The 26428-nt window shown below is 38.8% G+C and overlaps 2 protein-coding genes across 2 annotated transcripts in view; one reads left to right on the top strand and one right to left on the bottom strand.

Annotated features, from left to right (window-relative positions):
• CTPS2 (CTP synthase 2) overlaps positions 1-2721 on the bottom strand; it is a 70896-nt gene extending 68175 nt beyond the window's left edge. Inside the window, exons 1-2 of the mRNA XM_082004973.1 lie at positions 2547-2721; positions 44-214 (exon numbers count right to left, since the gene is read on the bottom strand). Of these exons, the coding sequence (XP_081861099.1) occupies positions 44-214; positions 2547-2712 (337 nt within the window). The 5' untranslated portion in view covers positions 2713-2721. The remainder of the gene's footprint in view (positions 1-43; positions 215-2546) is intronic.
• A 3167-nt stretch (positions 2722-5888) lies between these two features.
• On the top strand, positions 5889-25753 carry SYAP1 (synapse associated protein 1; the record flags this gene model as incomplete). The annotated part of the gene is made up of 9 exons (XM_082006476.1): positions 5889-6087; positions 11709-11827; positions 13933-13999; positions 15696-15769; positions 16117-16256; positions 17587-17732; positions 22885-22943; positions 23928-24075; positions 25626-25753. 9 exons carry the CDS (start codon positions 5889-5891, stop codon positions 25751-25753), a joined length of 1080 nt encoding a protein of 359 aa, XP_081862602.1.
• Between the last annotated feature and the right edge of the window lie 675 nt (positions 25754-26428).

The following is a 26428-nucleotide window of genomic DNA, read 5'->3' as shown; positions in this document are numbered from 1 at the left end:
GCAAGGAGCAGTATCTAGTATCCTACAGAATTAATAATATCACCTTGAACGGTTTTTCCAAGGTAATCTCCATGTCTTTCTTTATTAATGACATGCTGATATATCTTTCCAGTGGTGATATTGTTATCTTTATAGAGATTGATGTCCAAAAATCTCTCATAATTTCCCAAATCTAAGTCAACTTCTCCACCATCATTCAATACAAAAACTTCACCTGAAAAAAAGAAAGTGAAAAGACACAGAAAAGCAACAAAATAATCAGAAATCATTAAACACACAGCAGGAATACCACAAGCTTACCTTAAAATTGAAGAAATGTTTTTTAAAATGACATATCACAACAACGTATCAATAAAGCACATGCTGCAACTCAATCTGCATTGTCATTCTCTGTGACTTAATACCCAAGTCATTACTTTTACATCAAATGTCTATCCCACAGTCACGTATAGTTTTGCTAATAAATTTCAGTTGTATTGCCAAAATATTTAAGTGACTTAAAAGTACTCAACCAACGTTTCAACAGCATGCCACAATCCATGATCAGAAGCAAACAGTCTCCAGGAATCATAAACCAGCAACAAGTAAAACATTAATTTACATGTGGAAGCCAAAAACTGTGGTTTTATAAGCATGAATTATTATGCCTGTTCAAAGTGTTTCACTATAAATTCTTGTTGTTTGGATCTATTTTGACAATTAAGGCTTGATTCAGGAGTAAAGTTAAGGTGAACATAAATGCTTCTTCAAATGTCATGACTGTTTCTTATTCAGTTGCTTCATTTTGTATATTTGGTTCACTATGTCCACAGTGAGGGTTATTTCTGACCCTGAAAAATCTAATGAAAATACACTTCAGGTTCAGACTTTTCTTAGAGCTCTAAAAAATCTCTAAATTCTGAAACAAGTCAACTTCTAAATGTAGTAGAGTTGCTAAATCCTGAGGCAAGGCTGGAAAGCTCTTCAGAAAAAACATAAAATATTTTCCTATGACCCTGCGAATCAACAGCTAAACAATTTACGGGACTAATGCACAAGAAAAAAAAAAGAAGCAATCCCCCTGAAGGTATAGTGTGGACTACAGAAATACATATCCCACCAAGATACAACACTCCACTTCAATGAACAGTTTAACAAAAACACCACAATGTGTACAACAGAGTTGAAGATTTATGTGAGGCACTGAGTGTGATCCTGTGAGGCACTGAGTACCTCCTCTGTATTAAGTTATCTTTTAAGTCAACAGATGCAGAGTGGAACCAACATTTCCATAAGCTATTTAGTTAACTAGAAATCACCAAATTAAAATCCTTTGACTCAATCATATTTCTGCCAAAATGTTAATAAGAGGCTTGACATTCTGGCATGTCTGAACTTCTACTTAGTACCCAGCAAGACAGTGTTTCTTCACAAGCAGTAAGAAAATCTTAAGCAAACAGAGGTGGCGGGGGGTGGTGGAATCATGTGGGAATTACATGCCATAGTTTCCCCTGTCCTCTGTACCTCATCCAGGGAAGGAATACATCCTCACAACCTCAAGTCATCATAGGAGTCTTACCACCAAAGGTAAAGGCAGAACTTCCCCACTCAACTGCCTAAGTAGCACCAGCTGTGCTTCTGAAAGTACAGGACTACTGGATTAGTTAAACTTGGCTTTTTGAGAGAGGTCTGATGTGCTGTGCTCTTCCTCTACTTAAAAAGCACAGTAGTCTTTCTTCAGTTCAGGAGATAAACACATTTACCTCCAGTTCCAAAAATTTTGGCCTAGACTAAAAGTAAGCAGACAAAATCCAACAAATAAAAAGAATTAGAAACGTCTATTGGCTGAAGGTACTTTGGAACTTTGAAAACCATTTTTTTTAATAAATGTACTAGTAACAAGCCAGGCAGCTGAAAGAACACTCAACATTATAAATGCATGTCAGACTGTCTTGTAGCTCATCAGCAATGTAGTCACGTACAACCAACATAGCTTAGAGAACTAACCAACCAAACCAAGCATCTACTTTAAAATTATATCATTAATTGGGACTCTACGCTTCACTGATGGTTTTGACTAGATCCCCATTGACTAAAATGAGAACTTTTTTTCCCAAGTCTCATGAAAACACTTACACTAGAAGGCACTGACATCTGACACCCAGATAACAGCATTCACAAGTAACTGTTGAGGACTTAAGTTTCAAACAAGTTTTATAGTACTATTCCAATTTTATTTCCTTTTATCAAATTGAACTGAAGATAGCATTAACTGAACAAAGCCTACAGCTAGGATTTTCCCAACAATGTGCCATTTTATAGGATGGAAGGATTTACTCATAAAAGTATCTCCAACAAACAGGCTTCTCCTTCTTTACTTAGAGAGGACAGTGCCCTTGAGAACACATAGTAAGGAACAAATTTGCATTGCAAAATAGATTATAAAATTACTAATAACTACCATACTATTGTTAAAAAAACAACCCACACAACAAAAACCAACCAAAACAGCACATTACTGTGAATACAAACATTTATGCAAAAGGGAACAGCACTGCCCTTCATACCATGTTCATATGGTGAAAAGGTTCCAGCATCTATGTTTATGTAAGGATCAATTTTGATTGCAGTGACACGTAGACCACACGATTTCAATATGGTGCCAATGCTGCTTGCAATGATCCCTTTGCCAATGCCTGAGATGACACCACCAGTTACCAGAATGTACTTCATTGGAAAATCAGCACAGGCACACAGATCTCAAGCTGGAAATCTGAAATTACAAAGACATACAGCTGATGAATGCAAATTAATCTCAGGGAAGAACACAGCTTCAAGTATGCAAAGAATCCAAGTTGAAATTATATTTGAAAACAGACAACAGAAATTACCATTTTGGAGTCTGGGAGTAGGATTCATCTCTCCCAGTTTATACACCAATATGTAAACTAAGCACCTAAATCCACTCCGAAGCCAGTCAGAAAAAAGGTAACATTTTGATACACTGCCCTGTGGAGATGTCAAAGAGGCACAGTTCATCTGACATATTCAGAAAAGCAAAATGAATCTCATCCTGGATTCTGCCTGAATTAAAGTTGTTAACAATTTCACCTGTGTTTTGAGAAGTCAGCTCAAAGATTGTTCATCGCCACACAAGCCAGAACTCTCACATTCTCTACCCAGTAGCTTTACCTTCAAAAATAGTGACTGTAGCTTCAAATATCTATTAAAATCAGAATGTTATACCATCCACTCCATTTTTCAGCAGCGTTCACTTCTCCAACTCACGGTGTACCAAGTATTTAACCAAAAGTCTTACAATATCCTACACATCAATAGAACATGAGACCAGGAGAGAAAAACTGAACCAGAATGTCCATATTTATACTACTGTGTATTACTGCTCAAGAGCCTTGAGTCCTTTCTCCACATGCCTACCCATTCTCCCTCTCCAAGTAATTACTGTGAGAGAAAAATAAGAAAAAGAATCATTTAGCACCTCTGGACTATGATGCAGAGTAAAAGTTGTCTTCCAGAAAACAGCATCATATCTGTTTTAAGTTTCAGGTTTAGAGAAACACCTGACGTTATGACACTCATTAGCATCATGCATTCAGAATGGCAACCCTGGATAGAGTAGCTCTGAGACCTAAGGCACGGCCAACTTGTCAGTCTCTGCTTCCCTGTCTAGGCCACGAAATAAATGATTCTTCACAAGAAGGAACTATGAATACTCACAACCACAATACACTGAAGATAGAAACATGATGGTTAATGTATATTATGGTGCCGAGGTCTTGATTGGATACATTGTATTTCACAGTGCTCTAGAATAGTACTAGCATAAGCAACAACAGCTATTCAGAAACAGAAACTTCTTCTCTTGAAAATTTGATTCTTTATAAGAAGCCTGAAATGAAAAAAGGACCTACTATGAAGTAAGAGATTCAAATATCATACTAGGTAAATCACATGATTGAGGGGGGAATAATCTAACAGATGCCAATATGTCTATGCCACCTTGCACTGTGTATGCATATGAGTGGTAAGGGATCCAGAACTATTAAAAAAAGATGAGGAGGAAACCATCCCCTAAAATTTCTGATAATTACTATCCTAATTAAAAATTCTTCATCATCCTTGTTGTTGCTGTAATTTGCTGTTCGCATCAACTGCTGTTGATGTTGCCCCAATAGCCTCCTACTTCACATTGATTTCACATAAGCATAGATTTTTGCCACCATTTCTCCACCCCATCTGAAAGAGAATGATGTTGTGGGCATCTCATCCATAATTGTATTTACGTTACATTTAGGCATTGTGGAGGCTCATCACTGGAAGATTTTTTCAACAATGACATCATGGCTCACCACAGAGCAAAAATTCTAGGGTCAAGAAAATCTTTCCTTACTCAAGTACCTAATTCATCCAAAACAACATGCAACAGCACACGATGTAGCAGCACTCAGTATAAATCAAAGCAGTATGGTACTTCAATTCCTGGTAGTAAGCTAGTGAATGAACATTGTAACTCTTCCTCCTACTATACTGAAGTAACATAAATAAGGCCTGGATCTTCAGGAGACAGAGCTCAAGAATGTAACAATGCTTGTTACCAGTGCTCTTTTATTTCTTGATAATAGGCATTAATGAACTATTATTTCCTTGTCACTATGGACAAAAGGAAGACCACAGCCATCAGAAATATTTAACTCAGGAGAAAAGATTATCAGGAATTAACTTTTCCCTGCCATTTAATTTTAATATGTGATTTTTTAAGAGCATAGATTTTAATATTTGGAGCCTACCTCCTCTGTTTCAGACTCTTCCTTCATAAATCAGCTACTGTAGTTGTCAACATTAATATTTCATAATCATCTAAGCCAGTTTCAAGGCTACTCGAAGAAAAAAGAAGGGGGCATACATTATTTTAACAACAGGTATAAATCTTGAGTATGTGCCACTTCAAAACTCTTAAACCCTATGTCCTTGCTTCCAGGAACCAAAATGAAAGGGTCACTGTGATTTTAGCCAGAACAGCGATTTCCCAAGCAGCTTAAAGGAAACCCAATGTTTGCTTGCAATCGAAACGAAGAGCGCCAGGTGCCTTGGGAAGTCGCTTGTAAAAGGAGAAGGAAACAGATTTACGGGAGGGAAAGCAAAAAGAGAATAGGGGAAGAAAACATGTTGCTGGGAACCGGAAACAAACACAAGAAGAGGGGAAGACGCAAGACTCCTTTTAGGCTTGTCAAGAGGGGCTTGTCGCCTTCGGCGGCGATGGCGGGGCGCTGCGCCTCAAACGGGCCGCGCCACGGTAACGAACTCCGCCGCAGGCAAGGGGCTGCCGCCGCCCCGCCCCAGCAGCCGGGCGGGCCGTTCCCTCAGAGCGGCCCGGGTGCGGGGCGGGAAGGGCCGTCAGAAGGGCAGCCGCCGGGCCGGGCGACTGGGGAGGGCGACCGCAAGCCGCTGGCCTGTGACTTACCGCCCCCCCGCCGCCTTTTCGGTTTATAACGGCGGACACTCCAGCAGGCGGCCCAAGCGCCAAGGCGAGGTGCGCCCGCTGCCAGGAACCCCGTTCAAAGCGGAACGAGCCCAGAGCACACACCGGTCAGCCGCGGGGAGTCACCCTCCGTGCGCCTCCCACGCAGGCAAAGGAGCCGGCTGGGCCGCGGGCGCCCGGTGTCGGTCCCGCGGGACAGGTGGCCCGGGGCGGCCCCACGGGCCTCCCGCCCCTCCGCCGGCGGCGCTCTTCCCACCCCTAGAGCACCACCCTTCCCCGTGACAGGCGGAAGTGGCGTATGCGGAAGGAGCCGGGCGGGCAGGCCGGCCTTCCGCGTACGGAGCTGCTCGTCCCTTGGCGCTAGGAGTGCCCGTTAACGGCCGGGCGCGGCCGGTGCCGCTCCTGCGCCATGTTGCGCGGCCTGGGCAGCTGGTTGGGGCTGGAGCGGGCAGGAGAGGAGAAGCTGCTGTCGCCCGAGAAGGGCAGCAGCTCCGCGGAGGAGGAGGAGGAGGCGGCGGCAGACGGGGAGCCGGCCGTGCAGAACGCGGAGCAGGTGGAGCTGCAGGTGGACTCGGAGGCGCTCCTCAGTCAGGCCAAGGGACTCGGCAGTGAGTGTCCTGCCCTCGCACGCCAGTGCTGCCGGGGGGAGCGGGGCGGAGGCGGCGGGGCACCGTCCGCACCCCACAAGAAAGCGCCCCTGGCGCTGCCCCCGAGGCTGCCCCAAGTGCCCCTGCTGCCTCCGCCCCGCTCCCCGGGGTACCCTGGGCCCGCACGGGTCGCTGGTGGGAGCCCTCAGGCAAGGAGAAGACTTGAGCAGAAGCAGAGCTTCAGTTGTTGGAGGGGTGTGCCCAGGGTGCGAGTGCTGCTGTGGGTCTGTTTTAAAAAAAATGAAACGGTAGTCTTGGTAGAAAAATTCCCATAGTGTGGTAAGAGCAGGGTGGCGGCTGGAGAGGTGAAGGTAGACCAGCCTAATGCATGCTTAGGGGTTGGAGAAGTTACCATTACGTACCCTTGGCACATACACCAAAGCTTTAGTTGAACTAAACAGTTAGAGATAGGTTTTAAGATGAGTTAAGCATGTTAATTCTCAGTTCAACAAATGTAAAAGAAAAATCACTTTTCATCTAGATAGTTGCAACTCCAATGTAGCTTGCATAGTGATGCAAAATGGGGAACACAAGTTTGAGGTGACCAGAATACTCCTTTAAAGATAGCAAAACAGCTCTGAAGCATGGGGTTCCAGGTGTAAATGGCAACTCAGGTCAGCTGAACTACTATGGAAGATAATCTCAGTGAAGTAGAGTTAAAAGTCATTCTTCCCCACCCTTTTTTATTTTATGTTTTCACATATGTTTGTTTTGCATCTCTTTTACTGTAGTCTGTGGCATGCATTACTACCATGTAGTTTTTCATGCAGCTTGTTCAGTCTCTTCCACAGTTCTGAAACAATCCTATGCAATTGCTAAAGCTGGAAGTTTGGAAGTGACCTAATTCTCTAATTTCATCATCTTTTTTCTGCATTTCTGAGATTCTTTTTAAATAGCAGTTACTGACAACAAGAAATACTTAAGTTGCTAATAATTCTGTGCACTGTTAACGGATGTTGCCTCACTGGAGATAAAAAAAACCCCACCCATTTAAAAAACTTGACTATTTAAAATACAAACCAAGTAAATGGCTGCAAATGTTCCTTTCAGTTATCATCTTTTCCATAATTGTTACTAAATGAACAGCTTTTCTTTAAGTATCTGTTCTGTTGTCATTGTGTGAGAGGTGATGTATACATATAGAATAACATACTTCATGAATTGGTGTGGGGTTTCTGTGATATTTCCGTAGGAAAGTAATAGGTTTTGATTATTTTGTTGAACTTATCTGTAATGAGGTAAGGATGTAATTTGCTGTAGGTAAGAATTCTGCTTTATTATAGTAGATACTTAGATAAAATTAATCCAAAGTACAGCTCTGAAATGGTGGATCAAGATCCACTGAAAGGTTAGTCTGAGATGGTTCTTTATTGTGCTTTGCCTTGGGCTATCTGAGGCGCAGCAGATTATCTTTGTAGTTTGGTCAAATACTTCTCTGGTTATTGTAAATTGATCTTAATCTGGTTGTCACTCTGAATTTTCAGGGAAAGAGTAAGTAAGTATTGATTGTTACAGATATAATTTGCTCTGAAAGTGAGAATTGGCTTTCGTGATCTGTGGATTCGTTGACTGTGACACTAGAGAAGATTGTGGTGGAAAGACTTTTTTGCAAGGATTTGGACATCACTTTTAAACACATGGTTACTCTAGAAATGTATGCATGACTAACAACCAGGGTAGCTCTGTAGAAAGACTCCTCTAGCACATAAAGAATTTTACTGATAAAGCTGAAGCCTTACATAGATTATTTTTTGCTTATTATCACATCATTACAAAGGTTAGGAGAGTTTGTCAATGTGAAATAATAATAGAAATATTGCTAGATACATATTTTTAATACAGGCATAGATTTGTAAGAGGGAGGGAAACCTTCTTGGTCATTTGAAAGTAAAAGTGTTATTTTTCCATCATTGATTGGATTTTTCTAATGCTAAGTACCATGGTTCAGAAAAATATTTGCTCTTAATGGAAATAAAAAGCCTTTTGTTACTCAGACTGGTTCCAGGAGTGGCCAAAACCATATTGGTCAATAATACCAAAATATCACTGGACAGCAAATGTTTCGGCACCTTTTACACCTAAAACGATTGCATATGAGAGAGGTTACAGGGATACGTAAAATGACCAATAAAAGCTGGTAGGGAGGAAACAATCCAGTAGGCTGCTGCTTCCTCTACTGTCATAAGCAGGACAGTATATATGTCTATAGCTAAAGTGTAGGAGATAGGCGGCTTTTTTTTTTTTTTTACACAATGTGAAAATCAGGGTTGGAAAACCTGATAACAGATACAAAAGACGCTAGCAAGTACTCGAAGGAAGTTTGCTTGCCACCATTCTGTGGCTTATAAATGAAAGTTACGTATAAAAAAACTGGCTTGCTTGAGGGCTGGCTAGACCTCTGCATTTGTCAGTATTGATTTGGTGGCATCATTAAAGAAAGAATATTTTATATGCCACAAAGAACAGTCAGCTTTCCAAAAGATTACATGAATGTTCCAAAGTAACTCATTCTACCAGTGACCAACAACTGTGTCTTAAAACAACTTGTCATGGCTAAACCCCAGCTGGCAACTAAGCACCGCACAGCTGCTCACTCACTCCTCCCCACCTTGTGGATGGGGATGGGAATCAAAAAAAAAAAAAGGTAAAGCTCATGGGTTGAGATAAAGACAGTTTAATAGGACAGCAAGGGAAGAGAAAATAGTAATTATGATGATAAAAGGATATACAAAGTAAGTGATGCACAATACAATTGCTCACTGACCAATGCCCAGCCAGCTCCTGAGCTGCGGCCGCCACCCCTCCGCTAACTCCCCCCAGTTTATATACCAAGTGTGACATTGTATGGTATGGAATACACCAGTTTGGGTCAGCTGTCCTGGCTGTGCCCCCTCCCAGCTTCTTGTGCACCTCCCTGCTGGCAGAGCATGGGAAGCTGAAAAGTCCTTGACTGAGTATAAACACTACTTAGGAACAACTAAAACATCAGTGTGTTATCAACATTATTTTCATGCTAAATCAAAAACACAGCACTATACCAGCTACTAGGAAGAAAATTAACTGTATCCCAGCTGAAATCAGGACACAATTCATGAGTTTTTTGCATGGTAAGGTTATTTCTGACATTTTTAACCTATAAGGAAACTGGAATTTTTGTGACATCTTGAGAGGGAAGGTGGATTTTTGTTTGTTTAAAACAGACCTGCTGGGTTTTTTTTTTAAATCCCCTGCATAAAAGTGAAGTTGATTTTTTTGGAATAACTAAAATATTCTTACCATCCCATGTGCTTTGCATTCTTACTAATGCCTCAAATACATCTTTGGTATATAAATATATTAGATCCATATAATATGTGCAGCTTAGATCCACCATCACTACTTCTAACCCCAGAATTAGAATAGAATAGTTCAGTTGGAATGGACCTACAAAGATCATCTAGTCCAACTGCCTGAGCAATTCAGGGCTGACCAAAAGCTAAAAGCACGTTATTAAGGGCATTGTCCATCCTCTTGGTAAAGAAATGCTTCCTGATGTCCAGTCTGAACCTCACCTGCTTCAGCTTTGAACCATTCCCATGCATCCTGTGTGCCCAAAGAAGGGCAACGAAGCTGGTGAGGGGTCTGGAGCACAAGTCTTATGAGGAGTGGCTGAGGGAACTGGGGTTGTTCAGTCTGGAGAAGAGGAGGCTGCGGGGAGACCTTGTCGCTCTCTACAACTACCTGAAAGGGGGTTGTGGCGACGAGGGTGTTGGTCTCTTCTCCCAGGTAACTAGTGATAGGACGAGAGGAAATGGCCTCAAGTTATGCCAGGAGAGGTTTATATTGGATATTAGGAAAAATTTCTTCACCGAGAGAGTGGTCAAGCATTGGAACAGGCTGCCCAGGGAGGTGGTGGAGTCACCATCTCTGGAAGTATTCAAAAACCGTGTGGATGTGGTGCTTCAGGACATGGTTTAGGGGGCATGGTGGTGTTGGGTTAATGGTTGAACTTGATGATCTTGAAGGTCCTTTCCAACCTTAGTGATTCTGTGATCCTGTCACTGGATACCAGGGAGAAGAGATCAGCACCTTCCTCTCCACTTCTCCTCAGGAGACTATAGAGAGCAATGAGGTCGCCCCTCAACCTCTTTTTCTCCAAACTAGACAAGCCCAAAGTTCTTAGCTGCGCCACATAGGACAGTCCTTCCACCCCTTTCACCAGCTTGTTGCCCTCCTCTGGACGCATTCAAGGACTGTCACATCCTTCTTAAACGGTGGGGCCCAGAACTGCACACTGTACTCAAGGTGAGGTTGCACCAACGCTGAATACAGCGGGATGATCCCCTCTCCTGAGCGGCTGGTTATGCTGTGTTTGATGCACCCCGGGATGCTGTTTGCCCCCTTGGCTGCCAGGGCACAGAGCTGACTCGTATTGAGCCTGCTGCCAGCCAGCACCCCCAGATCCCTTCCTGCAGGGCTGCTCGCCAGCCGCTCCTATCCCAGTTTATACCTGTGCCTAGTGTTATTCCATCGTAGGTACAGAATCTGGCATTTGTTCTTGTTAAATTTCATGCAGCTGATGATTGCCCAGTGCTCCAATCTATGTAGATCTCTCTGCAATTATTATACGATTATATTTACTATGGCACCAATGTTGTATCATTGTATGTACTCTAACTGTGATATTACATATCATAATACAACTGTTCAAATGTAATTAAGTGCTTGTGACATCATGTCATTATCTGAGAAATAAACAATATCAAAGTTGGTTTAAGACCCTTTGTCAATAAGCTGATATTTAATGTTTCTGAAGGTTTGTGATACACATTTTGCTGCTTGCAAGTTTGTTCTCCTTAATTAAAATGAACAATACAAGGCAACTGTCGATGCTACGTAGTTCTTTCCCTGACACCTTTCTTCACTTCAGCGCTACTAATATTAAAAAATGCTAGTTAGTCTTTGAAAATATTTGTTACTGGTGTTCTGAACATACTCAGAAGAATAAGCAAACAGGGCTACAGTGTTTCTCATGGAGCTGAAAGGAGACCAATGCAAAACAGAAAAGGGAACACATCAAGAGCAAGCTTCTATCTTAAGACTTTTGAAGGAATCTCAAGTGTTACTTGCCTAAAATTTTTCATGCATTTACTGTCTTCATGAGACTTTATTGTGCATGTTGATTTTTTTAAAAAAATATAATTCTGTTTTAATACTGTTGCTAAAGTTACTTTATTGCTTAATGTCTCTTAATTACTTAAATGAAATTAGGAAAGACCCATTGCTTCAGAAAACTAATTGTAAAGCAGTATTTCAAGGCCTGTTAGGAATGTTTGATTTAGTAAACAAGGTTCATGTATGAAAGTTTTATTTACAGAAAGTTGTGATCAAACATACAGTTTGATCATCGTCACTAAAGCATATGAACTAGAAAAGGATAAATAGGAGTTTAGGAGTTCCTTGTAGGCCAGAAGCTGGGTTAAATGAATTTGAAACAAGATTTCAAGTAGGTGTCCAAAAGTCTAAAGAGAAAGGAAAATCTAGTAAGAGAACTGGATGTAAAGAGGTCTTGCCTGAGCTCTTTTTCTTCTCATCTGTGACAGGTTACCTCTTCAATTTTGCCACAGCTGCTACAAAGAAGATATCTGAATCCGTTGCTGAAACAGCACATACGATAAAGAAGTCTGTAGAAGAAGGAAAAATCGACAGTATCATTGATAAGGTATTTTATTTCTAGATACTTGATCTGAAAGATCTGCTTGCTCACTGTTGTTGTAATGGGTAGCAAATCCGGCATGTGAAAACTTTAAGCTGGCTTAAAGAATTAACGTCTTTCAAGAGTACATATCTCTTGTCATGACAAATGATGTGACTGAAATATTTATTCAGGGTAGGCATGCCAAAAAATGATCATTCTGCTTTACTCAGTACTGCACCTGTGTTCCATTCCTTCAGGATGTAGATACACTTGAGAAAGACCAGAAGAAAATATGAAAAATGCTGACATAGGAGGAAATTCTGGAAGAGTTAGTAGAGATAGGCAGTTGGGGGGTGTCTGGGAGATGTGTGGGTTGGGGTTTTTTCCCCAGTTTATTTAGGTAGAAAGAGGAATGCCATAGCCTGCATCTTAAATGGATCTCTGGAGCAAGATTCAGAATTAGGTCAGCTTTGTGGATTTTGTGTACTAAGACCGTAGAGCTATACAGGTATGGTTTCATTAAGACCTAATGAATTAATGAAACAGCTTACTATTGTCCTGTTCTCCTAACCTGGACCCTGCCACTTAGCACTTGCCCTCCCTGGTCCTGGCTGCCAGCTCCAGTTGCTTAAACTTCTGCCAGCAGGTGTTCTTCCAGTGCTTTAAGTCATGAACTTGCAGAAAGGGGAGAGAAAAAAAAGAAGCAGCCACGAGTGCTACGTAGTGGTCTGGTTTTTAGGAGGGTCGCTTGGAAGGGGAAGGTAAAGGGAACTGGCCAAAACCGATGCAGCTGTAGTGGGACTGCATCCAGGAGTGTCAGACATGGCAGATGCAGCCAGACCCCTCCTCCTGCTCCTGTATCTCAAACATCACTTCAGGGGAACTGAAGTGTTCCTTTTTTTGTTTTTTAAAATATAGTGAAATTCAGTTTCCTGATATAATTACTTTTCATGTTGTCTTCCAAACTAATCGTCAAATGACACTTCTAAATGTCTGTTATGATTGAATTTGTCTCCAGATTTCATTGACTTTTTAGTGACAACTGTCTATATGTAATAGCAGAGTTATATTTCCTACTATGGTAAGTTAGAGTCTAACGTAATTTGGTACACATAAGAAGGTTACTTGGTAATTTAATACACAAATAATAATGCTCATAAGAAACTGTAGCTAAGTACCTACAGCATATTTTATGCCTAAAATACTATTTTCTTTTTTCTGTGAATGCCTTAGAGTAATATGAATTCCCTATTTTGACTAATAAGTTTACATAGGGGAGAAACAGATAATAGCTATATCATCATAAAGCTTTTGTCTTACGCCATATAAATTATTTTATTCCATAAATACCAAAAATTCATATAACTTACAACCAGGAGGACCCACAATGATCTGTTTGTATAACAGGCACTACAGTAGTTCTGTCACTGATGTTAATCTTAATCTGAAATGTGGGGTTGTTGAAAGGAAAAAAAAAAAAAGTAGGAATTTACCAGGATTTATCTTGAAGACTTGCATGCCTTTTGGCAACTTGTTAAGCCATAGACCCTGCTGCTTAAAATTTGTATTTTGTGAATCCAACATAAATCGAGAAATTATTTTATTTCAGCTGAGCAGTCATTCTGAAAATAATACTTACAATTTTACACATCCAATTTATTGCAGTGGATATATTTCATAGGGAACTCTTGAAACTTATTGTAAGGCCAAGGGTATCTTTAAGTGGTTAATGCTTTAAAAACATGTTTAAATAGGTCTAGACAGTTAGTTTATGTTGTCTGTATTTGATATGGTACGGCGGTAAGTGTATATGCATAGTATGCTGATGTTCAAATTATCAGCTAGGATTTTCCTCCTTTTTTTTTGTTTTTGTCCCCTGAACCTGATAAAACTATAAATATAATTTTGAAAGCATACACAATAGTTTAAACTTTTAAAGTCAAAATCAAATGTTTCAGTAAAGGGGAATGTATGCTTCACAATGAAATACTTTTAATTAACTTATAAAAAGGGCCACCAGGGATATAAGAATATGATACTGCAGTGTATTTGAAAGCACTTTCAATGTGAACATGAAAGAAGAGGAGTAACTTTTTTTTTTAATTGCGGTTCCCTAATTTTTACTTTAGACAATTATTGGAGATTTTCAGAAGGAACAGAAAAAATTTGTCCAAGAGCAGCAAACAAAAAAATCAGGTAATGTATACTTTTTTTTTTATAATGCATAACATTAAATGAGCTAAAACTTGCTGAAAGCTCGATAATTGAGCTATATCTAAACCTAATCTATCAAAACTCTGTTTAATGAAAAACAAACACATTATGGCAGATATTAACATATTATCATGGAGTAGGAAGAGGACATTTTAAAGTGAGGTTAGTGTTACGTTTTCCAGTTGGGTTATATTTGCTTTTTTAACTAAATTCAGCTTTATGAAATTAACTCAAAGATCACTGAGCTAGCAAAGCTGATCTCTTGCTGTTGTTTTGAGTCTTAAGCCTGTGTGTTTACTGAAAACAGGCATGCTGATTACCTTTCTTTTGAGCTTTAGCAATCATGTCACGTTTTCATAATGAAATGAAAAATATGGGTTAGGGTTTGCACTACAGTATTTAATTAGTTTCGCTGTAGGAGTTGCTCTGCTTACATTAAAGGCATAATTGCTCTTGTTCTATCCCATAAGTCATTTGCTTTATAATTATCCATGATCTAAATCCTTTGAGTTATCCACCCATGTACTATTGACATCAGTGGATCTATTTGAGACTTTAAAATAAGCACAGTTTTTTTCTACGTTGTGTTTCATCATTGGCTTTTGTCTCTTTTATTGTGTTACCTGAATGCAGTAATTTCTGACAGTTTGAATAATTAGTAGCTCTTACTAATCTTGAAAATGAGCAGGTTTTAAATGGATTGTGATAAAATTTTTCATACTGCCTGTAGTTCGTATGTTAGTCTGGTTTCTTCTTGCAAGACTGCTTATGTGATTGCGTTGTCTGTGTTTCTATCTTTTTGTCTCTGTTAGTAAACTTTCACATATGTTAAAACATTTCTACAAGTTTCATGAAAATAGGTAGCTAGACTGACAAAAGGAGTAACAGATGGCCTAACTGAAAGAAGCATTAGCATCAGAGGTGAATCCATGCGGGTGAAAGATCTTGCTGATGTCGGGTGCAAAGGCACATGAGCATTGTTAGTATTAAGTGCACAAGAATTACTTGTTAACTGTTACAGATGCATCATAATGTCTCTGTAGGCTGAATTTGCATTGACAGTGAAGGGATGAATAGATTTCTATACATCTACAATAGTTTATTTTCCTCTATGTACAGCCTATGGGCGATTTTGGAAGTATCTCTGTAAATATATGAAGCAGCTGAACTCAAGTATGCTTATTCAATGTATAACATTGTAATTTATAACAAATAACTTATTTTTCTCCTTTGTTACAGAATTAGTGTCTTCTGGATGTTAGAAAATTAATACAATAGTAAATTATTTTGAAAACTTAATTTAGACAAAGTTTACATGTTTAAAGTGAATCTAGAAATTTCTATTTGCAGGCAGCTTAACCAGTTATAAAGCACTACTTCAGCAACTACAGTAAGAGGCACCAAGTTCTGACTGAACAGAATGCAAAGAAATCCCCACAGTTTTAGTTCTACAAACCAAAATCAGCAACTATTTATTTTAGAGTGTTTTTGTCTCTGATTAACAAAGATCCATTCCTAGAGTTTCTCTCTTATGCCATAAGCTTAGTTTAGGAAAAGGGAACAATGAATTGGCTTACTGATGTAAGTCTGCTTATTTTTATGACGTTATATGTTACTTTATGTAAGGTACTTTTTAAAAGTAATACACATGCAATTATTTTCCTCCTTTCAATAACAGAAGCAGCAGTGCCTCCCTGGGTAGACAGCAATGAAGAAGAGACAATTCAACAACAAATACTGGCCTTATCAGCCGTAAGTATTTAATTTCCTGTAAGATTTGAAATTTTTCTCTTGGAGAGGTTAAAACTTCCTTTTTTTTCACAGTAAGTTTGGCTGGCATTATTAAATTATGTATTTTCGATACACTTCTTTTAATGTGTCTGTCACTGCACTGATCATGTGCAAGAGTAAATAGTTTTTTCAGTATCAACTTGGGCCAAAGTAGGTCCCCAGTATAATTTTTGGTTTTTATAAAGGCTTTACAGCTTTGTGGAATGACAGAATTATGTGGGAAGTGGAATTGCTTTGCTGGTCTTGTGTGTGTAATATGATATCCTTTTTCTAATATCAGTTAATGACCATAAATATGTTCTTCAAAGGATAAACGAAATTTTCTGCGGGATCCTCCAGCAGGTGTGCAGTTTAATTTTGACTTTGATCAAATGTACCCTGTTGCAATGGTGATGTTACAAGAAGATGAGCTTCTCAATAGGATGAGGTTTGATCTCGTTCCCAAACAGTAAGTAATTTCTGCTGGTAACTATGTTTGGCCGTACTTTTAATGTGTCTATAAATATTCATAAATTACTCCTTTTTCTTTTCCTTCAATTCTTTCTTTATGTACTTCCTCTGTATGTATTTTAAATCTGCTAATTTCAAATGCATGGAATATTGCATGTGCATTGCAGTTTAGCAATTAGAGGAAAGAACAGAAGTAGATCTGTTAGAAATTCAGAGCTGATAAGGACCTGTTGACTTAAGTATGAACGAGGCCTTAAATTTTTCCATGTCCAGTGTGCTAAATGAATTGAAAATCTTTTTCCCAAACAAAGGTAAATGCAGCAACAAAAATGTTCAGGTCTGTTGGTGTAAATGACACCCCAAAAAGGTTATTAAAGGTAGTCAGAGGCCCCATGGAGAAATAGTAAAAGAATGCATCACAAAACAGCAGCAATGCAAGCAAGAAAAACTGGTTTTGAATAGGCACTGGCAAAAGCTCTGTGTTATGACTGCCTTCCTTCTAGTGCACCTAATTAAAAGGTCCATAAGGTCTTTGTCCTAGCAGTTATGGCCTGCTCCAGTATCCTACCCCATTGCTTAATAGGGTTTTTCTGTTCTAGTCTCAGTAGTCATTGATTGCCTGAACAGGCAAGAAGGTAACTTCACTCTCTTCTTTCTTTCTTTCTTGACCTACACACATTCGTACCCATGGGCCCTGCCATTTGTGGCTTCGTTTCTCTCTGGGTTAAAGTTGGGTCTTTTCTTGCTTGCTGGAGAATTATCAGAGGGAAATGGCACCAAAGAAATGCAGTAGTCTCCCGCTTATCAGAGCTGGTCATTTCCAAGATGGCAGTTTCTAGGTACTGAAAGTCCTGCAGACATGCCAAAATAGTTCTTCTGCAAACTAGGAATGGCTTCTGCCTAAAGATCAAAGATGTTGCAGTTCCACCTGACGTCTAGGGAAGATGTAGATGAATATAACTTGACAATAATAGAATGTTGGTTTTGGTAAGTGAAGAGAACAGGGTTATTTGGCTTGTTGGGTTTGTTTACAAAATTTGGCAAGAGACATGGAACAGCATAATACTGTTACAAATGATGTATTGCTGCATTCTGTTAAGCTTTTTCTAAAGAAATAACATATTATATTATACGTTCAAGTCCACTGTAACTGTCTTGTAAGAGATCAAGAACTTCTACAATGATGGATATTGTTAAACTTAAGTTTTTACTTACAAGGCAGCTATGTCTACTCCTTCCCTCTGCGTATTTAATTTTATTTCATTGCTAGATGGTAAAAAGAACTACATTTCCAAATGTAGTAATCAAAATCTGTTTGTTCTCTCTAGCATAAAGGAGGAGGTGTTCTGGAGAAATTATTTCTACAGGGTGTCCCTAATTAAACAGTCTGCACAACTCACCGCACTTGCAGCTCAACAGCAAGCAGTAGGAAAAGAAGAGAACAAAGGCAGAGAAGAGGATAGTCAACTGAAAGGTATAGAAAGGATTTGTTTTAACACAGCTCATTAAGTTAGTGTCATGTATACTGACTGTATACATCAGGTGACATTGAATTTTTATCCTGGATTTCCTATGAAGTCAGAGCTTCTCTTGTCATACTTGGTCTGTTTGTCCAGATGGGGGAAGATGGGGCTACTAGTGCTTTTAAGCCATTTTCCAATTTCAGCCAACTTTGTCAGAAGAGTGGAAATCTCAAGAGATGAAATTTTGTACTTGGCTTATAATAGCTCAAGACCACTAGTGGTCTCTGGTGTGCTTTTTTGACTTTTCAGAAAAGAAGTAGGGGGTACCTTTGGTTCACCTGATAAGACAACAGATACTAGCCAACCCAGCCAGCTGGCATATGGTTTGCTCTTGGCTTTTGCTTAGGCCTCCAGCCAAACAAAATTAGTGATATGGAGGTAGAATTACTCTGGTAATGCTGGACGCAGAGACGCATGCAGGATGTGGAAAGGCACACAGTATATTATAGAAATGGAGGAAGATGGGGACCAGGAGGCTACCTGGGATTCAACCTTGAGATGAAAAAGCCACTTCAACATAGGCATCTTCAGTTACACTGATCAGTTTATACAGATTGTCCTTACTGACCCTCTTATGAACCACTGGGCATCTTTATCTGCACGCAAACAAATTCTGCAAGTGGGAATACATGCAGCGTAAAGACTGTAAAGCAGTTACTGGCTAAGACACAAAAGATAACTAGTAGCTCCTTAAAATCTTAGCTTAAGCTCACCACCCCGGTAAGATACCTGAAGAATCTTGGCAGGCTGAATAGGCATTAGGCAGAAGGAGAAAGCCCTCGCTGCAACTTGGAACAGATTATCATATCCCCAACATGAGTAAATTGGCATCATCCATGAAATCCATGAATGCTGATGTCCTGTTGACACTGCTGGCCTGACTGACAACCAACTGATCACTGCCATGTTGACTTCTTTTTCCATATTGGTATTTTCCCTCTTGAGTATTTGCACTGCTAATGATCCCATCTTTCTAATCCTACCTCAGTTTCTAATTTCACCTTTCTTATAATTTTACAAACTTTATCACAGCTCTTCTGCATGACTTAGTAATTTTCTGCACAGCCTGAGCTAGGGTTAGTCAGCTGGGCCTTGGCTCCTTGGACACAGGCAGATGAACCTTGGGGTGAAGGGGAGGTTACAAGGGGAATTGCAGAACCAGGCTTGCATGTTGCATAGAAGATACCTTTTCAAAAAGGACTGTAGTAGTTTTCTCAAGGTTTGTTTGGGGTTTTTGTTGTGCATGTGTGCCTTTGCTATCAGTTTGTTTCATTCTGTTTCTTATAGGTTCTGTTCAGAGTGCACATGTGTTCTCATAGGCAAGGTCCCCATCTAGAATGAACAAAGTAGTTTTTTCTGAGTTAAAATTCAAGCAATGCTGACAGGACAGGTCACTCCAGAATCTACTTCAGACCAAGAGGCACCAATCCTGGCTTCTTTTATCCAGGACAGTTGTCTGCTGTCCCAATGGACTATGTACAATCAAACATTGTAGCATGTTCCCATGTTGAACAGCATGCTGTCAATCAGAAACCCCGCTCATGCTATTTAAGGCTTTGTAAGCTTAAAAAAAAAACCAAACCACAGCCTCACTTCAGCATATTACATGGAGGACAAATCTGTGCAAAGTGACCACAGGCCATGTGCCCTCCAGAGGATGCTAGCTTTTGAGGAGAGTATTACCAGCACACACCAGTGGGCTGTGGGGACCAAGGTTCTATCCCTGGGAAGATTGACTAAGACAGTATAGAAATAGCCCAACATGACTTACGTGTTTACTATTAATGTAATGTAGTTCTTTTGCTCGGTAGAGTTCAGAAGACTGTTTTAAGCAAAGGAGCACAGAACTTGTGTTTGGGTTTTTTCCTGTACCTTTAATTTAAAATACGTGCAGGTTAAAAAATGAAGTTTAGAATTACATGATAGTGAATCTTCCTATTGTTTTCGTAGTTTTGTAAGCATGTTCTTTTCTCTCCATAAAAACAGAAGAGCAATAGAGGAAATGTGATTATATGGAGAAACAACTGATCGGTTTTGTAGAAGCTGAGACTTAAATTTTTTCCTTGTGTAAAAGAATTACTCTTACATGGCCTACACTAACTCCTTCATCATAACAGAAAGCCTTTGTCTTTACCTTTCAGTGCAGACTGTATTTAGGCTCATTTCCTACTTACCTGTTCATGTCATATCACTTCTACGCTCCCACCGTATTCAGCTCCCATTTTTGTCATTTTCTATGAACAAATTCTGTTTACTGTTACCTGTGCAGGTGCCATCAACTCAGAAATCACTGGGATTTTGTAAACCTTTGCACCTAATTGGCATCTAAATGCATTTATTTAATTTTCTTTCTTTCTTGGATTTCTTTATTGTTGTGATTTTTTTTTTTTAATCTTTTTTGGATTTTTGTTCCTCTGGGTTTTTTATTACACCAACTGATAGGATTATATTATAGACTATTAAGAGTAGTGGCTGTCTTCTCCTCTGGTTTCTGTAGTGCCTCACAATAACTCTGAGTATTGAATTCTTTCATTTGCTGCTGCGTTTAGTCCTTTGTATAGAGGAAGCAGTTGCATTTGGAAAGATCAGAAATATAAATTCTGCCAAAAGATATTTTCTTCACTGTTGTTTATATGCATATTCTCTGTGAAGTCTGTTTACTATCAGTATGCTTCCCCTTTCCACTGAACTTTTCATTTGATTTCTGTTTCTGCATATCATTGCTTCAGAAAACCAATTTCACAAAAAAGAAAGCTGATGCTGTTGGGGCTGATTGGCTAGTCAAATAGAAGTTACTCTATCATTAATTACAGTGCTGAAGGTTTCCTTTATGCAAACTAAATATGTAGTTAAATGGGCTGTCTTAAACTGTAAGTTCCTAGGACAGCATAACTTCCTTTTTTTTTTTTTTAACAGTATCATACTCATGTTTGGCAAACTATGGCTGTTTTAACTGAAGTGTCTCAACTCTACAGGAGAGGTGGCAACTGACCCTATTGAACAACAAAACTGTTATCTTTGAGTCATCCAAACCCTAGGAAATTGCCAGTCAAAGAGAAAGTTGCTGGATGATACACAAAGAGTTACTCTAGTAAAATTTCAGTCACAATGGTGACTGAAAACAAAACATATCTTCATTAAAAAAAAAAATAAAATAAAGGGAGGGGTGGGGGGGGAGGAGGGAAGCACTGTATTTTGGCCTGTTGCAGATCTCATACAATTCAGAAGACCAGTATAAGATAGGCAAATAAATTTGCTGTCCTGATGACTGTATATTCTGTACTGGCAAAGAAACATTGACCAGACTGTAGTAAATACTTGTTTTGTTTGATTGAAAATTGGATAGATTTGGGAAGCTCTGAATCATCTGTGTTATTTTTTATTTAAATAACCTTTTTGAAGGTTGGATTGCCAACCTTCCCATTCCCTCCTTAGTTGGAGGCTAAAACTGGAAGTAATTGCCTGTTGGTAACTTTATAACGTTCAGAGTTTCTTCTTAAAGCTGACTGATGTCTATAAAATATAATTAATTGCCTTCCATTTTTATCTCAGTGTCTCTTCCTTACCTGCTGTTTTCACAAAGTTAAATTAGCATGGTTGATGTGAAAGGAAAAAAGAAGGGACAAATGGAAGACATTCCACATTCTAGTGTAGAGACTATATAAGATCTGTAACAAAATGCCAAGTTGTCGTCCTTCTCTGGATATTAGTAACTATTTACTTGGGAATGAAGTTACCTCAGGGGCAGAGAGCACATCAGCAGTGGAAGAGATGACGCCAGGCCAGTAGATCCAGAACAGTGCTAATGGTATGTTAGTCACATCAGACTGGTGCATGGCCCAGTGCAGAGCTGCTGTGCTGCTTCAGCGTGAGAGCAGCAGATGGAGCCTGAGGCACCTCTCTTGCACTGCGCTTTGGGCACTTGGTGCCAAACAGTGAAGAGTTAGTGCCATGTTCTACAGCCTCCCTGAGCCGGGAGAGCTGGAGCCCCTTTGGCTGTGGTGTTGTGTGCAGTAACAGATCCTCTGAAGACTGGGAAGGGGAAGGAAGACAGAGAATGGGACAGAGCAGTGGGCATTTAGTAGGTGAGCTGTATAAGCAGTGACAGCTACCAATTAGGGAATTATTTTAATTAGAGCTGATCTTAATTTTAAAAATTAAACCTGAAAAAATTCCCCTGTCAGAAATTGCTGAGTAAGCAGGAAGGGTCCACCTGGGCACAGCTGCAGTAAGCAGAGCAGCAAGCTCGGAGCTGCTTTGCATGTTTAAACAAATAGAACTGCTAAGCAAGCACTCCATCACTACCACAACCTGCCCAGTATGGTAATTGTTCTTGCAGCCACCTGGCTTTTTACTGTGACTCCTCTACCCTGTGAGTTCCACGAGGAAGAAAGCTAGAGTGTTCCTTTACCTGCCAAGAAGAAAGATCTGTCCTCGCTTGTAAACAATCACTGTCTTCCTAGAACCATGCTGTTAAATACAGAATGTACAGTGGGTTTTTGTAGGAAATTGGGAACAGCTTCTAGGGTTTATCTTTTTCAGTGACTTCCTTTGCCTGTGTGAAAGAAGATAAGGCTGTGGAGCAGTTAGGCTCATGTCCATTTAGGGGTGTGTGTACAGATGTAGTCTGGTATACCTAAGTAACTAGTGCCTGTGTCAGTAGTAGTACTAGGGAGTTTGTGAACTTCTGTGAGAGGCAGTAACTGCATTTCATGACTAAGTTTACACCTTTGTAACTTTAAAGAGCTTGTGACATGTGGTACAATTTGTAAGTGTTTATGGAAGACCTTCTTTCAGATTCCCAACTGTTCCTGTTTACCTGGTTCTTTGGACCATTTTGATGAGCAGAGGAGTTCCTGTGATTTAACTGTTGAGTTGTAATGAAGAAATGGTTTGCTAAATGTGCCTTACTTAAGAATAGAAGATTGCTTCTCTTCTGGTTTGTTGTTGCAAATGCTTCACCTGTGGCTGAGTTTAGCCTTTAACCATCAGGATTCCTTAAAACGTAAAATGCAGTATTTCCTTGTACATTTAACAGCTCTGCAGAATAAATTAGATCTTTATATATTTAAATGTAATCTACCTTTTTTTCCCTCTTGATAGAAACAGTACGGCCAAAAACACCGCCTGTTACAATAAAGCCTCAAATAAAATCTCAAGAGGTAAAAATACTGTTATATTTTATCTGGTATTTAGTATGTGAAGCTGTAACTTAATAGGTAATTATGCATCCTTTTGAGTAAGTTGTGCTATGAAACCATAATAGTATCTGACAGTCCTAACCTGTTCTGCAGTGGTATTAATTTTTAGTGCATACACTTTAAACACATTTTTAGTAGAAGAAAAAGTAGTTTATCTGAAGAATACTTTCAGTAGTATCCTGCACATTATAATAAAACATGTTTTTGTTCTGAAGAGTGACATTTCCAAAATGTTTGGAGTAGGAGGTTTGCACTGTATTTAGACACAAGGCATACCTTCATATTCGTGTGCTGTCTTGTGTCCAGCTCTTCAGTAGTTGTCAGGCTTAAGTGTGGGAAATCTAAATGACACATTGCAATAGCAACATTATTTTATTGCAATGGCAAGAAAAGTTTTGCTTGATACTGCAAAAACCTTTAACTTAGATATGTAATGACCCTTGTTCATTTCTAGATTGTAAAATCAGTGCCAGAGAACACTCTTGGCAGAAGCAGAGCTGTGCATTCACTTGCCAGTAATATGCAGTGGACTAAATTAAGCCAGAAAGGTTTCCAAAGAACAGTCCTCTCAATCTTATTTGTATGTAGAAAACTGTTACTCAATTGTGGTCAAAATTTTAATATTAGTCTTAGATACTGTTCTAAACTACTTAGGAGTTTATTACTGTTTCTGAAGATTACAAAAACCTAATTAAAGTTGTTAAGAGAACACAAAAAGGAGCCTAGGATGAAAAGGAGATCATTTTCAGTATAGCTATTTGTCTGTACAAAAATACTCTTAAAGAAAAATAGCCCATAAAGAAAAATAGTTGTCAGAGTAATGGATTTGGTTTGTTTCTTTGCTGACTCTACCTAGAAGGCAGTCAGTCACCTGGGGGGAAGTATGTATTGGTGACATTTTTTTCCCCTTTTTGGATAAGCTTATACAAAACTATTTTACTGCAGGATGACGAAGAGATTTCCACAAGTCCAGGTGTATCAGAATTTGTGAGTGATGCTTTTGATGCCTGTAATCTGAATCAGGAAGACCTAAGAAAAGAAATGGAACAACTGGTGCTAGACAAAAACAGAGAAGAGACTTCAGTAGTAGAAGGTAAAGCTATTATCACCTTCTGTGTCTTAAATACAGTAATTCTAAGATATGTTGATTTAAAAAAAAAAAGATGGTAATTCAATTTAGGAAAGTAGATTTGTGATTGTTTTTCAAAGTGTATGAAACAACCTGCAATGAAATACTGCAGAAATTAATGATAATTCTTACCACAGTCGAACCACATCTTATACAGAACGTTAGTTCTGAGGAGTTTAAATCCAAAGAACCTAATAATTTAGGTCATTCTTTAATGAAAGTGATAGTGGAGTATTTTTTTCTGTCTACCTCCTCCATCCCCTGCCTTCTCTTTCATAGGTCCTTATGTCTATGAATTTTCCTTTCTTTAATTGATATCCTTGTTGGCAGTCAGGCTTTCTTCTTGTGACACCAGCTAAAAAGGCAGTATTTGCACCAGACTGTGAGCTTGCAGATGCCTCAGCTGTAAAAGGTTTACATGCACTTGTAACAATTAAAATTTAACAAATAGCTTTGAGAATTATGAGAAGAAATAAAGTGGGGCTTATACTTAAAATAATTCAGAAGAACTAATATCAGTGTAAAAAGCATAAAAATAATCTGTGATGATGTGACTCTGGCCATACACAATGAATTATTTACTATGAAGACACTTGTATATGTAGATGCTTATCATAATACAATTTTCAGAATTCATCTTACAATGTATTTTGGATGTTGCTGAATCCTTGTTTTCTGAAATTGTTATTTTTTCCAGTACATAGCCAAGCTTGAGGGGTTCTTAACAGTCGTATGAGTTCCTTGCATGTAGCTTTTTGATGGAAGTGTTTCAATAAGTCATTAATGTGTAATTTGTTCAGAGAAATCTCAGTTGGCCTTACTGACTTGGACTATGGAATTACGTACCTTCATATCTAGGCTGAAGTACTAACCAACATGTAACACATCAAACACCCATCTCCTCCCCCATACTCTTGCATATGATAGGTAGAGCTAATTAAAACAGAGATTAAGACAGAAATGCCTTCTGACTCATTTTTTGCCCTGAAGTATGAAATATGATTACCTTTAACCCTGATTAAATTAGCTTGCTTAGCTACAGATGTCAGTGAGGAGAATACCTGCTTCTATTTTTAAATTATCCACAGTATTTGATCTTGATTTTTTTTTTTTTTTTTTTTTTGCTTAAGAGTATATTCAACAAACTTAGGAACTTCATTCATTTTTTTCCAGAGATTTAGAAGCACAAAGGGAGATTCAGTTGATAGCAGACTGAAAGACTGTAGGAAATGAGCTTGCAAAGGGACATTTGTTACAACTAAGCTGCATATTTGCTTTTTGTATCTTTATTATAGTATGCCCATAGGAATATAGACCTGTATATTAATTAACTCCTATCTGTGGTCAATAAGATGAAATTTCTCATCTTGACGTTTCTTTGTTTTTTAAGAATTGTCCACAAAGTTATAAGGGGGAATATAAGAGAGATTCAGTGCAAATTCATCTAGTTTTATATAAATAAGCAACATTCTGAATTATCAATTTAATTCCTGCACATCATTTATCTCTTGTAGAAGAAACTGCTGATTGGGAAAAGGAATTACAACAAGAGCTTCAAGAGTATGAGGTGGTGACGGAATCAGAAAAGCGCGATGAAAACTGGGATAAAGAAATAGAAGAAATGCTGCAAGAAGAAAATTAAGCATTTTCTCAAAATCACTATAACCCTAAGGTTTTTCTGAGGACTGACATAGATTTCTGCTTTCATATTTTGCTTACAAAAAATCTTCAAAAGACATAAAAGAATCTAAAATTGTTGTAATTCCATATGGGGATACAACCAGTATTTCTGTTCTTTATATGAGCAGTTTCTGAACACCTACATTCTTCAAAAGAAAAAAAAAGGAGGAGACAGATACTGCAGATTATATGTCATAATTAAAAGTGATAACATTATTACATAAAGCAACAGTTTAGTTTGAGGCATTTTTAAGTGGACAAGAAACTGCAAAGAGATTTCTAAATCTAAGAATCTCAGTTTGTTTGTCTACAGCCTTCTGTTTGGGATGTAAAAATGGATGTTGTAAGTAACTTAGTCCTTGGAAATAACTCTGTCATCACATTTGCACTCTGACCCCTGTATAATCTGTAAATGTGTACTATTTTTAAGGTACTTGTAGCTAATAGGTTTCATGTGTATTTAACTTCCTTAATGTATGTAGCCAAAGGATTTATTGAAAACCCTATCTTAGCATAATTTGTTAAAAAAATACTCATTCAGACTCCAAAAGTAGTACTGAATAATTGTTGATCGGATATGATTAACTGGCAAACATTTAAGCATTTAAATAAGAACAGTTATTAACTGCTTAAATTA

The sequence above is a fragment of the Phaethon aethereus genome, assembly GCF_964289735.1.
Source record: "Phaethon aethereus genome assembly, chromosome: 1".
In the NCBI taxonomy this organism is placed as follows: domain Eukaryota; kingdom Metazoa; phylum Chordata; class Aves; order Phaethontiformes; family Phaethontidae; genus Phaethon; species Phaethon aethereus.
The sequence above is the reverse complement of the archived record's forward strand: the minus strand, read 5'-3'. Positions and strand labels throughout refer to the sequence as shown.